The 15582-nt window shown below is 33.9% G+C and overlaps 1 protein-coding gene across 1 annotated transcript in view; it reads right to left on the reverse strand.

The window, feature by feature from the left end:
- Positions 1 to 2593: 2593 nt before the first annotated feature.
- The window catches only part of LOC110105318 (probable glutamyl endopeptidase, chloroplastic), a 24305-nt gene continuing 11316 nt past the window's right edge, over positions 2594 to 15582 (reverse strand). Inside the window, exons 6-11 of the mRNA XM_020834768.2 lie at positions 13024 to 13089; positions 12811 to 12871; positions 12011 to 12160; positions 11694 to 11831; positions 4487 to 4770; positions 2594 to 2980 (exon numbers count right to left, since the gene is read on the reverse strand). Coding sequence (XP_020690427.1) covers position 2980; positions 4487 to 4770; positions 11694 to 11831; positions 12011 to 12160; positions 12811 to 12871; positions 13024 to 13089 — 700 coding nt within the window. The 3' untranslated portion in view covers positions 2594 to 2979. The remainder of the gene's footprint in view (positions 2981 to 4486; positions 4771 to 11693; positions 11832 to 12010; positions 12161 to 12810; positions 12872 to 13023; positions 13090 to 15582) is intronic.

The raw sequence follows: 15582 nt of genomic DNA on the forward strand, positions 1-15582 counted from the left end.
AAAAAAATATTAATAATCATTTCATAAAACCTATTAATCAAATATGGTCATATTTCTCATAACCAAAATAGATACATAAGTTGTATACAAGAGGGTCTAAGGATGTGAAAATAAAGAATCATTTTTTTTTAATATTTAAAAATTAACATCAAGTAGTGGTTTCGTTTGGGATAACTTTTTTGTTACTTTCTAAAACATTTTTTCTAGTACAAAAATTTCTTGAATTAGAAAATTTTATACTAAAAAGTAGTTTTAGGAAGCAGTATGAAAGCTGTTCCAAACGAAGCCTATATTGAATTGTTAAGTAGACTTATACAAATTTTAATGCTCTATAGCTTATAGACGATAATTTGACTTGCAATACTAATTCAAATAACGCAGCTAATTAGACAGCTGAAACGCTAATCTTAATTATAAACAGATGAAATGCTAGCTAACTTATATTCTAACTTCTTGTCATTTCTTTCTCTATGTATGAGAGAAAATGTAATTGATAGAGAGGATATGAAAAATTGTATTGCTTATTTCTTTGTACTTCAAAATTTGCTTAGTAATAGTCCGAAGAAGCTACTATTTAATCAAGTAAAAATAGATACATAAGTTGTATATTATGGCTTCGTTTGGGACAACTTTTTTTTGTTGCTTTCTAAAACAACTTTCTAGTACAAAAATTTCTTGAATTAGAAAATTTTATACTAAAAAGCCGTTTTAGGAAGCAGTATGAAAGCTGTTCCGAACGAAGCCTATATTGAATTGTTAAGTAGACTTATACAAATTTTAATGCTCTATAGCTTATAGACGATAATTTGACTTGCAATACTAATTCAAATAACGCAGCTAATTAGACAGCTGAAACGCTAATCTTAATTATAAACAGATGAAATGCTAGCTAACTTATATTCTAACTTCTTGTCATTTCTTTCTCTATGTATGAGAGAAAATGTAATTGATAGAGAGGATATGAAAAATTGTATTGCTTATTTCTTTGTACTTCAAAATTTGCTTAGTAATAGTCCGAAGAAGCTACTATTTAATCAAGTATTAGACTAAAAGCATAAGAAGAGATGGTTTAGAATTTCATTACCACTATGGCCAAACTGACAAAGTGGATAAGTGAAGATGTTGCACTTAGATAAACCATCTCCATTTCAAGACCATTCTCATTTGCAAGCCATGTGTAAATATTGTAAGAAAAATCTTGGTTTTTATTCCAATCGAAGTAAAATCATAAGGGCGATCTTTTTTTTTTTTTGGACATTTAGGATAGTTAAGGCAAACTTATACATATATCAAATACACAAAACTCAAACACAAGACCTCTAGACTAGTAGCCAAAGCTTCGAACCAACAGATCAAATTGAGTTGCGTATGAGGGCTATCCTAGCGAACAACAATAAATTTCTCTAAGAAAGGTTAACTTTTATAATGTCATCGTTTCCAAATAAGTTTAACCATAAGCCATTTGGATACCGAGAGAAATGAGTGAAGTCTCATGCCCTAGTCCTAAAACTATACGTAGACTACCAAAAAATTATGTCACAACACATATTCAGTATTATTTTTTATATTTTTGAAATATGAATGAAAAGCATAAAATATACGACTTCTTTATTTAATCAATAGGCTACCGATGCTTTCACATCTATTGTTAATGTTCAAACCTTTGGGAATTAAAAAGCACAAAATCATTATGCAATAACATACAAAATAGAGAATCTAAGAAGCTAAAATCTACTGGCCAAAGAAAGGCAATTTGCCTTCCACTCATACAAAAAATGCCTAATTTTGACTTCGTTTGGGTTCGTTTTGGACAACTTTCTTATTGATTTTTAAAATTACTTTTATCATAAAAATTTCTTAAAAGCAATGAAAAAATATCGCCTAAAAGCTATCCCAAATGAATCCTTTATCTATAAGAGGTTGAAAGCACACTCATCTTACAAAACAATTTCAAGTTATTGGCTCTCCTAATGCATTTTGTTCAAGATTTATTGGTTTTTTCTTATAACAACAACAGTAGATTGCTGAATAACGAGCTCCTCTTTAAACATTTGCCCTATTCATTTATTTATCAAATGCAAGCTAAACACAACATAAACTTTAAAATATTATTCAAACTCATTACTTTTTTATCAAATTTAAACTGTAACAATTTTAATAAAATCTAACTAATTATTATTATTTATTAATAGCTTACAAAAATATTGTTTAATTACTATGTATAATTAGATTTAAAAACATTCATAAAATATTATTTAAATTATTTTGCAAAATTTATATATTAATAAAAAAAGGTAAGTCTACATATTCTCTGTCCAATTCAACAGAACCGAACCCCTTTTGACAGCCGCGTGAATGCTTCCACGTGCAGCAAACTAGGCGGACCAAGCGGATAAGTCGCCTGAGTGTGTAAACTCCAGACGAAGTCTGTTCGTAGTTGTGCAAAAGATCACATATGTGGGTGAAAACAAAACAACTCCAAATTTTGGTGTTCTATTTTTTCATAGCATTTTATCTTTCTTGTTTGTGTTTGCTGCGTGATTCACTTCCCCAACAACTCATTCACCTATAGTCCTAATGTTAATTTAGGATAGAGAAAAAGACAATGCATAATTGATAAAATACTTAGGAGTCAAAGAAAACATTATAGAAGTTCAAAAATAACAGCAATCAAACCATATGAAAAGCTTATTGACCCCTCAATAGAATCATAACATAGTAGCCATAAATAATTGAACACCACACGAATCAGTATCAAGAGAGAACATCAATGGAGTGGCATCTTCATTAAACATGGCATACATAGCTGGAATACCTGCACAGAATTAAGCTCCTGATGTCCTGAACTTGAAAGATATCTATGGCTTCTTCCAAAAAATATGAATATTGATGCTTCAAGAAGCTGTTTATTTTTGCAGTCGTTGTGCTCATTATTGCTATCTTTTGGCAGCTTCCATTCATTTGGTTTTCATTTAAACATCTGAAGCAGATATTCATGGATGTTAGTTTGTTTATGTTGTGATTCTTCATATCAAGAGCTAGAAAATGAATGACAGAAACATTCAAAAGGTTGAAACAGTAAATATATAATTAAAAAAACTACGAAAAGGGGAAAAAATATGAAAGATTGGAGCATGCAAAATGCAAAAGGCAAGGTTTCACTTCAGATGACAGCGAATCCCGCTAGGGGGCAGCGCCCCCTTGGATCCCCAACAGTTACTTATAAGTTTGCCCTCCCCTGAAAATTAAGACTGGTTACACCTCTGCTTACCCCTTCACCGCAAAGTGGTTGTTAAACCGATTCAAAACCAGACAATAATAGAAGCAATCTAACCATGGCTATAGGCCTTCCTTTGCATCATCAACAACTAGTAATATAAAACTTCTTACACAGTTGACCCATCATCACCAATGCATTAATCAACTCATTTAACTTCTCAATTGAAGGCAACTGAAATAGATAAAACCAAAATTAAGAGCAACAGCACCCTAGAAAAATCAGTGGAACAGCTACACCACACACACAAACAAACAAACAAAACTTACTGCCTGATAATACTTCAGTCGTGAAATTTTTAACATTGACACATTAGTGTGGACTAATGACTTATTTGAAAGTTGAAACCATCGTGACATGCAAATGTACATACATGTCAGGGCATATATCATCCATCACGTCACTACCTATGTCCATATCCAAGCATCCCATATCCCTACAAGATTGTTATCTCATCTACTGTGCTTAAAAAGGTAATGCCATTTTCTAAGCCAGATTCCTCTATCCACTAGCTTCGGCCCATTCATCCTCATATACGAGAGAACATAACTAGAAGCTAGTTGGAAGCTTTTAAGCAAATCTAGGTCTAATTCATGGAAAGAAATAGAGTTTCTGTGGTGCAAAGATAAATCATTAACCAGAATAAAATAACTCTCATATTTAAATAGTTTAACAGTTCGCATGCATTAAGAGGCTGTTTGGTATTCGAAATCCAGCCAAACAGCCTAAAATGCAAAACCAAATCATGGAAAATCAAAGTCGCCGTAGATGAAAAATTCCGCCTTTTCGTCGTAAATCCCGGATTTCGAAAATCCTCTCGTTCGGCATATTTCCGAAATCCTCTAGCTCTATTGCCGTCGCGGGAAGGAAGAAACTCCGTCCAAATCTTTCAACCTTCTTAAATCCTGAATGGAATAGCCAAACAGTCACATTGGATTTATCATGAAGGTTACCAAACAGTTTTCAGGATTCAACCCCTTCAAGATTTCATAAATCCGGATTTGAAGGATTTAAGAAATCCTACTTAAGTGAAATCCTAGATTCTGCTAAACAGCCTCTAAGCATACATCATCACGCTTATGCAGAAGTATGCAAAACATGTTTTTATTAAAGTGAGTTGTGAACATGATAACAAAGATATAAATCACAATAAAATTATGCAAAATAAAGGGATGCACAAGAAAGGTGAGGAAGTAATGTGAGTAGTACCATAATAGAGACCTCATTGTGTGATTAGATCCATCATCTTCCTGTGCTTCAGTGGCAGTCAATCCACCAGTTGGTTGGGGAGTTTTTGGAGCTTCAGTTTTGGAATCATGTAGTTCAGCTAATTTGTCAGGTGCATCTATACAGTACTTCTGTAGCCACCTATCAGTCTCCCAAAGAACATGCATGATGCTTTCTCTAGCCGAATAACCATGACTCTCAAATGGTAGAATCACCAAACGACAGAGTGTTCCATGGCCCTTTAACGCATTAAAGAAGCGATCTGACTGCAGATTTGCAAACCCGAAACAATTACGTTAAACAAAAACTGAAAATTATATCAATTGATGCTTCATAGTTATAAAAGATGGATGCTAGAGGACAGCTATATCTGTTTCCTGCACTTTCTGGACCAGGGGACATCTCAAAAGACCACCCAATATGCCATTTGATTAATATCAAATTCTTTAAGAATTTCACACTTTATTTTTGAACTACTCCAAACAATAGTAGAAAAAAATTGGGACATGGAAATAGCATTGTATATGCCACTTTTTTTTTTTTTTTGTATATGCCACTTGAACCTAATAATGTCCAAAACTCACTTTCTCCTTATCTACATCTTTTTTCTCTCCCTTACCAATCAATCACATGACAAAGCAATAATGTTCTGAGTTGTGCATTTACTGATCAGTGGTCTGTGATCTACAAATCCTAAGTTTTCTTGTATGATAAGCATGCATTGCACCATACTAAGGAAACTTTAAGTCTAACTTAACTAGCATAAAATTGATATCAAAGCTTATAATTGTATGATCATGTCAACTAATTATAGGACAAATAACTTGGCAATCAAAAGATTCAATCAATAATGCAATTTAAATGAACTAAAGTAGGTCACGATTATGTCCAAAAATAACATAACTATCATGAAGTTCAATATTATATGACAAACTTGTGAATATTTAAGATGGGTCAATAATTTGGAAGATATTTTTTTCATATTAGCATTTATTTAATTTTGAAAAAAATTAAAATTTTAAAACCAAATTAGTGAGACATGCTTAATTGTTTTGGTGAAGCATTCTAAAGTGAATTAAAATCAACATGAATTGGCATGAAACTGATACGCGAGGGCAATTCTGCCCTCCTTGTGGAGCCCATTAAACCTATCATTACATATGTGAGAAGAGGAATTAAGAAAGGGATTAATTAGGAGATGCATCCTAATTAAAAAGAGCTAATTTGGGGGCTGATATGAAGGAGATTAATTATGAGGTATTTCCTAATTAAAAATGACAGATTTGGGGGTTCTATTTAATTATGAGATATTTCATAATTAGAGAGGGATGATTTAGAGGTTGGGACTGATTTGAGAGGAAATTGGGGGAGGGTTGTTTTGGAATTTGTTGTTTTATTTTAATTTGATATAAGTAGTAAGATTTATATTATGTTTGTATGAAAATTTGGATTTAAGAGTGTTGTAGTATTCTTTTTGTGAGGGGTCCAAGCGGCGTTTAGGGTTTGAGAGAGAAGGCCCTCCTCTCAAAAGGGGACCATTGAATCTTGCTTTGTTCGTATTTGGTTTTCTATCAATAAAAATCTAATTTTGTGTTGAATTTCTTTGGAATTTGTTGCTATTTTTTATACCAAGGCCCATCAAATTGGTATCAGAGCCGTGTCCTGGACAAAATCACAATTCTCTACATTGCTTTTTGTTGCGTACTTCCTCCCCATTGCTAATTTTTGCTACTTAAAAGACCATAGTCGTTGATTTTTGTTGTTTTTTGCAATTTGGAACTTACATCCGTGAATGGCAGCAAAGTAGGTTGATGCGTTGGAAGGGTAATGGAGCAACTCAAATCTGAGATGGAGAAAGATTTTCAACTCTAGAAAATCGGATGGAGAGACGATTGGGAGGGATGGAAGAGATGATAAAGAAGCTCATGAAAATTCAATCCAAAGCCCCACCGGCAATTCTGATTGCTAACCCTCAACACGATTTGATCGGGGTTCCCTTGGCCGAATCGAAGGGAAAGGAGATCGAACGGGAGAAGTTCGACGAGGCAAGTTTTTTTCATAGAGAACCACCCCCCCGGGCTCCGAGAATGGGCGGATCAGGGTTTCCGAATGGAAGTACAGCAGGAAGAAAGTGCTATGGTGGGATTTATGGAGGAGGTGGTAGGACGACCGACCACTAAGGGAGGTTGCTTGGGCAAGGGGAGTAGACAACCAGAGAGGGAGGTGGACGAGCTAAGCCATGGGGATCGGGTCATGGAAGGCAGATGAAAGAAAGGTGGGATTGCCACCCTCGATATAAGGGGGAACTATCTACAAGAGAGAAAGTTGGGGTGAAGAAGCAAAGGTGAGGAAGCTGAAGATGCCGGTGTTCGAAGGGGAGGATGCCCATGGGTGGGTATACCATGTTGTGAGGCATTTTGCGGTGAATAGGTTAAGAGAGGAGAAGCTTATAGTCACTGCATTATGTTTGGAGGGGAAAGCTTTAGTTTGGTTCTAGTGGAGAGAGGCTAGATATCTGATTCGTTCATGAGAGGAGTTTAAGGATTGTTTGTTGGAACGTTTCTGAGCCATTGGGGAAGGAGACCTACACGAGCAATTCCATGCCTTGATATAGGAGGGAACTGTCATGGAGTACAAGGAGAAGTTTGAGTTGTTGTCAAGGAGGTTGAGGGGAATTTCGGAGGCAGTATTGGAGAAAAAATCTATGAAGGGCCTCAAGCCCCATGCACGAGCGGACCTTCGATTGTTGAAACTGAGGGGGTTGAAGGAGCTGATGGAGCTAGCACAGATAGCAAATGATTGAAGGTGGATGGAGAGAAGCAATAAGAGCGGGGTTACGGGAGGTTTTTACAGAAGCACCTCAACTTCATTGACGCCAAGGACCCAGACGGTATAATTTCAACAGCAAGCACCGACGGAGAAGGGGGGGGGGGGGGGAGTTCGCCATGGGGCCAATTTCAAGTGCCTCACAAAGCCAGAGGCGCAAAACAAGAAAGAAAAAGGTTTGTGTTTTCGCTATAATGAGAAGTAAGGATTATGTTATAAAACCCACTTTTAGGAAACTTCCAAGCTGTAAGACATACCCAAACAATTAAATCCCTGGACAGCCTTATTGTAGACCTAGATTGAAAGACCAATCTTTGGACAACTCATAAATAGAGCTCTAAGTCTCACTCCAACTAAAACTTATAGGCAACCTCTAAGGGGGCCGTGAGACCTGTCAACCAAATTTAAATAATGAGAAGCCTTGCTGTAGAGCCAACTTGTAAAACCCACAAATGGGTTATTTCTAATAGAAGTCGTAAGAGATACTTTACGGGATACTTTCAATAAAAGTCGTAAGTCTGAACCCAAATTTAAATACCTGGGCTACTTTTAAGAGAAATCGTAAGGCCCTCTTCAAATCAAACTTCTGTGTAACTTCTAAACAAAGTTATAAATCCCCAAACCAAATCGACTACCGAGTATTCTAATAGATGTAAACCCCAAAATCTAATAAAACTAAAATCCACATCTAATGACCTCAATCTACTTGGGATCCCTGAGAGGAGGCAACCTATGGCTGCTAATCAGACTCCCTGGACACTACGGTTAATGATTGTTAGTGTTAGTAGACTGAAACCTATGGTATACCCGGGACGACGGAACCATGGGATCTTGATAGGGTTTACCTCCATTTTTCCCATAATTGGGACTAAAATACCTAAAATTTATTCATCCTTAATCGAGAATTCTCTCTTACATGTTAAAAGTGGTAATTAACTATGAGTGCTTGTGCTTATAGGAAGTAAGGACCCATATGTAATTAAACCCTGACACAAATCAAGGAAAATCTGGTTAACTACAATCTGACTCAAGAAAGATGGAATCCTATATCTGTAAAGTGGGATGCATGCCTACACACCATTTTTCTTGAGCCAACAGTCACTAATTGTGCATTTCTGGCTATGAGAGTTGACTTGAGAACTTTGATTACTCATTTGAATGATTATAATATGTGGTTGCATTGATGTAGGGCTTATATTTCTATTATTTCATATTTAGGTTTTGTATAAAATCAAGTTTGAATTTGAAGGTAATCAGGAATTAAATTGGATTGGTCTTTCACTAATAATATCTATTAATTTAGTGAAGAGGAGTCCATAAATTGATGATATGAGGCATGCAATTAAATAAATTTGATCAACTAAAATTTCATATTGTAGTTTTTAATCTTGCATGCAAGTTGAATTTATGATTCATTCAACATGATACAACAGTTGTAAAATCCAAAAATGTTGATCGTAAACATCGCACGCATTTTGATGCACTGCGACGAAAATAGACAAATTTTTTAAGTTGTCAAAATTTGATAAAATAATTTTTATAAAATTTTACATAAAATTTCGAGCGATTTGGTATAAAGAAACTAGGGCTAATTTTACATGATTTTGAAATTAAAAAATCAACGTAGGTTATTTAAGGCCAAATTACTAAATAGCCCTTCTAATTCTTCATGAAGCAAAAGCATGCAAGGGGGACATGCATCTTTCGGCCCCAACCGCCCAAACCGCCTATAAGGGACCAAAATCTTTCGGTCCCTTTCATTCCTTCGTGCCTCCTTATCCGGCCGAACACAAGAGAGGGAAAGAGGGCGGCGGCGGTTTCTAGTAGCCCTTTTTGGAGGAAGGTGAAGAGAAAGGCTTAGGGAGAAAGAAGGTAATTTCCTAAGCAAGGATTTCCTCCTTTTCTCTTAGATTTCTGAAGATAAAAAGTTTAGGGTTTATACAAAACTTAAAATTTTAAAAGAAAAACGTATAAAGAAGATTTAATGATGGATTCTAACCATAAAATTTAAGTTTTCCCCAAAATTATCAGATTTCTATAAAATAGGGTTTTGCCCAAAATTCATATTCTTTGAAAATTCCTTAACGAATGTTGTTCCAAATAGTATTAGGAAGATTTTAAGAGGTAAAAATTAGGGTTTATCACAAATTTTCATTTTTCCTAAATTTTTATTTAAGAAAATCTGAAAATTATTATGCCTAATAATTATATGGAGAAAGGGGAAGATTTTAGCATAAATTAGTGATGGAAATATGGAAAATTAAGTTTTCAAATTTAGGGCTTTAGGATAAAACCGAAAATTAAAGCTATTTGAAATTAATTTAGAATTAGGTAAATTATGAATTTAAATAATAATATGAATTTTTAAAATTTAAAATATAATTAAATCTGAAAATAATTACCTTATAATGACGATTATAATTAAGAAAATGTTAAAGTGAATTAAAGATTTATGTTAATGATAAATGACAATTGATAAATATTATAATGATATTCATGTAGGTCTTAATGCTAATGACAATTAAAAATTAGGATTAATGTTAAACTGCATGACTTGTTCTTTTAATAAACATTATTTAAGGTTTATATGGGATAATCGAAGTTACATTATTTGTAGGATTTCGAAGTGGGAGAGGAAAGACATTGAAAGGAAAATAATAAATTTTACATGTTCGTTAGATAGGTTACATTTAATTCTCAAAATTCAATATTGTTTATACTATTTTAAAGTTAAATACAATGTAATACATTTTAGCATTAGAATAATATGTTAATTATTTTATTTGACATGTCAAAAGTAATTATTATTTTGTTTAAAGTATTTAGTAAGTTCCATGTTTTTATTAAAAAAAAGAATCTTCATATAACCATGCATAAGAATATGATAGATAAAAGCAACTGATTGTTATGTATGTTAGTCATATATCTTATAATAATTATTACATGTGGCTTTGTGCATGTTGAGGCGAAGTACCAATATAGTGTCTTGGTACAATATGACTCTTTAGAGCAATATGGTTCTTCGGGCAATATGATAAAGAAAAATGATATGACCAATAAGTATGTATATCCGATCAGTATAATTTCGGTAGTACGATACGAGTGTATAAAATACAAATATATATATATATATATATATATATATATATATATGTACAGAAAATAAAGACAAGTTGAAAAGCATGAAATGAAAGAAGTATTAAACTTATGAAATGTAAAATGATCATAGGAATTCATTAAGAGATAGGTGTACGACTATCTTTACATGACATCATATTGTTTACTTTTTTAGTTACATGTTGCTCAGTCTCATATTAAAGGATGCATATTGATCTTCGTTACATTGTAATTGAATTTGATAGATTTACTTGTTACCTGCTGAGTGTTAGCTCACTCCTTAACTTTGAGATATTTTTAGGAGAACCACTATTTAAGGATGGCGGATAGGTAGCAGTATACCTACTAGCATAGGATTACCAGGGGAGATAGGTTCTTTTGTTGAATGTACTTTTGATTTTTCTTTTTGTTGTGGATCTCACATGTCTAGTTATGATCCACATGTGTAAATTTTTTATAATATAATATAATTTTTGTGTTGTGGAAGTTTTAGTGGCTCTTTATAATTGTTTTGGATGTTAGATATGTTAATATTTACGAGATGATATCTGAATTATGTTTTAAATTTTTGTTTGAAATCTATTTCCACCTTATTTACTCGAGCTTACTGGGCCGGATCGTGACAAGAGTGAGATAAGAATTTCTTACTTGGGTGACTTCTTTCCTTGTCATAATTTATTCTGTATATATTGTTATTGGCTTACTAATATTTCAGATTTTCTTTTAATTTCATACAACTAGGAATAGAATTATTATTAAGGTGAATAAATTGTTATTATTAATTAATTTTGTGGTCAAGTTTCTCACTAACTTCAAATCTACTCGATTATTACATTATTATTTAGCTTCTATTTCTTGTATTTACTAATTTGCATCTAAATGAAGTTGTTTGTATATTTAGTGATTTGTCAGCTGTAAATTATCAGTACCTTCCATGATTTACATATATTGCTTTATACTAATTGCATCAAGAAAATCAAACCCGAAACCTTATAATGAAGGCACTTGGAATATCATATAAAAAGATAAGGCACATGCAACGCCTGTGTATATAAGCTATTAGATGGCAAGCATATGGAGAAAGCAAAACATTTCCCTTCCTCTATGAGAAGTTCTACATTGTTTGAAACAAGTTATAAGGCCACCATAAGTAACATTAGCTGGCAAAAAAGAGTAAGGAACAGTTCATTCAAACATTCTAATAAAAAAAATCCTAAAAGAACAAAGAAAAGAAGCCTTTCATTACCTGCATTGTCAGTGTTCCTGAATTATTATCCTCTTCTCCATGGATTAGCAAAAGTGGCTTCTTGATTTTGTTTGCTGACATGAAAGGGCTCATCTCAACATATGTGTTGATAGCCTCCCACAACGTTCTGTCTTCATTCTATATCAAAATTCTAATCAGTCATTATGCGGAAATTCAGAGAATAAAATAAAAAACTGAATGGCACATACATTCTACTATTGCAGAAAAGGAGCTTCGAGGGAAGAGAGGGTGAAGCAAAGTGAAAGAAAGTGGGTATGAAACAGGCAGGGCCTTCAAAATAAAGACAAATTTAAAACCTGAAATCCATAAGGGGTGAGTGTCCTATTGTATGCCCCAGACCGAGCAATTCCACAGCAGAAAAGATGGGGGGCATGGGCAAGAAGATTAGCTGTCATGAATGCCCCATATGAATGACCTCCAACAGCAATTTTGTTTGGATGAGCCACCTAAATAAATTAGCAAGCATAACAACTTTAGATTAGCTTATACAAATGAATGAGTTCTTTGATTAGTACCAAATGAATGATTATCAAAGAATCATCCTTTGCTAAAATGAAACTTCTAGCGCATGCAAAAATCTATTTGACTGATGCTTTAACTAAAGAAGAAGGTTAGAAAGACACCATCTTACATGGGTAGAAATTTAAGGAAATGCTATGGGTTAAGTACTGTCCAAGAAACCGTAATAAAAAGCTCCGTGAATAATTAACGACCCTTAGATAAGGCAATATACAAGTAGTAGAATATATGAACATCTATGAGGATTTTTTTTTTTTTTTTGGATATTTAGACCAATTAAGGCAAACTCACACACACATTGCATACACAAAGACTCGAACCCAAAACTTATTAGTTGATAGCCTAAGCTCTCAACCAACAGGCCAAGGTGAGTTGTGTCATAATTTGAGGATTTGATAAATAAGACCAACCACATAGATCGGGAGCGAAAATTACCCAACAAGTTTATTATTGATCTTAAGTGTGAGATTAGATATGTGGTTGAGCTATAATACCCTTAGACCCTTAAGGATGATTTTCGTTTTCACATGCAAAACAAATTTTCATTTCCGTAGGAAACAATTCAAGGCGCACTTACCCCTCTCCGTATAACTTCCTCAACGGCAGCCTCTGCACTTGAAACCAACTGTTCTACATACCTGTTTAAAGTATTAAGTACATAATTTTACCAACTGTTCTACATGCCAGCTTAAAATAATATTACGTAAAGCTGTTCGCATAAAACAATCTCTAGGAAACTACAACAGCAGTATAGTTTAAAATAATAAACAACCGTGGCAAAAAAAATTACCGATCATTTGCCTCTTCATCACCTTCGCCAATGATAGGAATGGTAGGACCAGACAATATAGCAAAGCTGCATGAAAGAAAGCACTCAATTTACGACAGAAAACAAAATGATGTAATAAGATTGGATTCATTATAGAAATAAAAGGAAGAAGAAAGTAACAACTTAATAAAATATCAAATTGGGAATTTGCAACTAGCCCTAAAAATCATTTCCTGAGATATTTCTGAGGAGATAAAAGGAGTAGAAAGTAGAGAAGTTTTTTGGGAGCTAGATCTCAATTAAATGTTGAAATGTTTCCTAGCAAAGCCTAAAGCATGCACTCGTGAAGCATCAAGGCTACAAATGAACCGAGCATTCGATGAGCTACTCATGGCTCGACTTGATAAGAACTTGTTCATGTTTATCAAACTTGAACACTTTTGATAAATACTAGATAGCTAAATAAATGAGCTTGAACAACTTGGTGTTCGGTTCATTTATGTTCATGAACAGTATCGTTTAACGCTCATTAAGAAGCTCGATTAGAACTATATTAAAGTTTTAAAAATATATAAATTGTTAAATTTAATAATTTATTTTTACTAATCCCATCTAAAATCGTTTAATATCTGACAACCTTTCGGAGCCCCCTCCGCTCACGGGGAGGTTGGGGAGGGCACTTGCCCTTTTGGCTCGGCGCGACCGGATTAAATCAACGGCAAGGAGATTGGGAGAGCGAATTGATCCCATAAAAAGTCTTCAAGTCTTCAATCCCTCGACCGAATCAGATCGACGGCCAAGGGATTCGGAGGACCGAATCAACACCAGGACTTCCTTCAAATCTTCTCTCCTATTGCGGTATTATTTGATCGAGTTATTTAATTTCATTTTAAAAAAAAAATTATTCCCCTCGAGAATCTAGCAGCCTTCCGGCACTCCCTCCCCATGAGGGGAGGTTGTGTAACGCCCCAAGATCTAATTTGGAAAGAATTTCAGTCAATCCATTAAAATCATTAATCATTTACCAGAGCTATCTATACTCTTCAATCAATAGCAAACAATTTAACAAAATTCTATAATTTAAAACATCAATATACAATTCTATTCATATCCCAAAAGATCATAAACAATACTCAGGTTCTACACAATAATCACATGAAATGAAATCTATTCTGTCCTGAGTACAAAAGAATCACTATAACCTAAAAAGAACAAAAACCTGAGGATCTCTGATCAATCTCAATCTCCTGCTCCCATGTCCTGACCTGAAAATATTAACCACATATAATAAGCTTCAAAAAGCCCAGCAGGTCACCTAAAACCTACAACTGAAATCAAAGCACGGTGCTGAAACAATATGCATGTCAGTCAATCAAATCCATAACAGTCAGTTGCATATAATCAGTGAATCTATGCAGCAAATACGAAAATCAGTAATCAATGCATGATCGATAAAATCCATAGTCAGCGGTAGAAGCATCGTTAAACAGTAGAAAGAAATCCATAACACTAAATCTCGGAAGAATCCAGTCAAATCGATAGAGAAAAATCGTCGTCTCGATAATATCAGTTAAATCAACATCGTATCAATGGAATCAATCAAATCAATCATCTCTAGTCAAAAACATCAATCGGTATGAAATCATATAAAATAATCAAATCAATACAGTAAAACTTATTCCATATTGATCAATGAATCACATGCAGCAGTTCCATACGGTATATCAATGAAGCGATAGTATCAATGAATCAATACAATATCAATATCCATATCAATATCAGTATCTTTGTACAGTGACACGTACAATATGCAGTATCAATGAACCGACAATAACAGTAAACCCGTAAATCCGTCAGTAAATCCATTCGTCAAGAAATCAATCCAATACATTAAATCCGTCGATATCAATAAATTTATAAATCCATTCAAAATCAATAAATCCGTCGGTATAAATAAATGCATACAGTAATCAATAAATCCATAATGAGATCATAAGAACAGTACTTGCACAAGCCATACAATACCATAGTCTTACTCGACAAGTACAATCACTGGCTATTAAGGCGTTTTTCAAAGTCGATAATCCATTGTGTTGTTGTACAAATCCATAAATATATCCATATATCCATATATCCATATCCATATCCATATCCATATCCATATCCATATCCACATCCATATCCATATCCGTTGGCTCAATAAGAGTCGTCACTCTGTGCCCGTCGGCTGAAGAATCTCCAACCAACGGTTCAACCAGTCTGCACTTGTCTTTCAGTAACAATAACAATAATTCAATCATATTTTCACATTCGTATGCATATTCAATCATTCAAATCATCAATTCAGAAAATCAGATGTCGTATGAGAAATCGGCAGCATAACGTCAGTACACGGAATGTACACAGAAATCACAAATTCAGAAATTCACCAAATTACCAGAAATCGAATAAAACAACGTTTCAAAGCTTTACTTGTACTGAAGCAACATTTTTCAACATCCTGATAATTTTCTATTCGATAAAAATCGCACAGAACTCAAAATAACCGGTAGAAACTTTACATAAAATACTCAAATCGTG

This window comes from Dendrobium catenatum, unplaced genomic scaffold (assembly GCF_001605985.2).
Source record: "Dendrobium catenatum unplaced genomic scaffold, ASM160598v2 original_scaffold_138396, whole genome shotgun sequence".
In the NCBI taxonomy this organism is placed as follows: Eukaryota; Viridiplantae; Streptophyta; class Magnoliopsida; order Asparagales; family Orchidaceae; genus Dendrobium; species Dendrobium catenatum.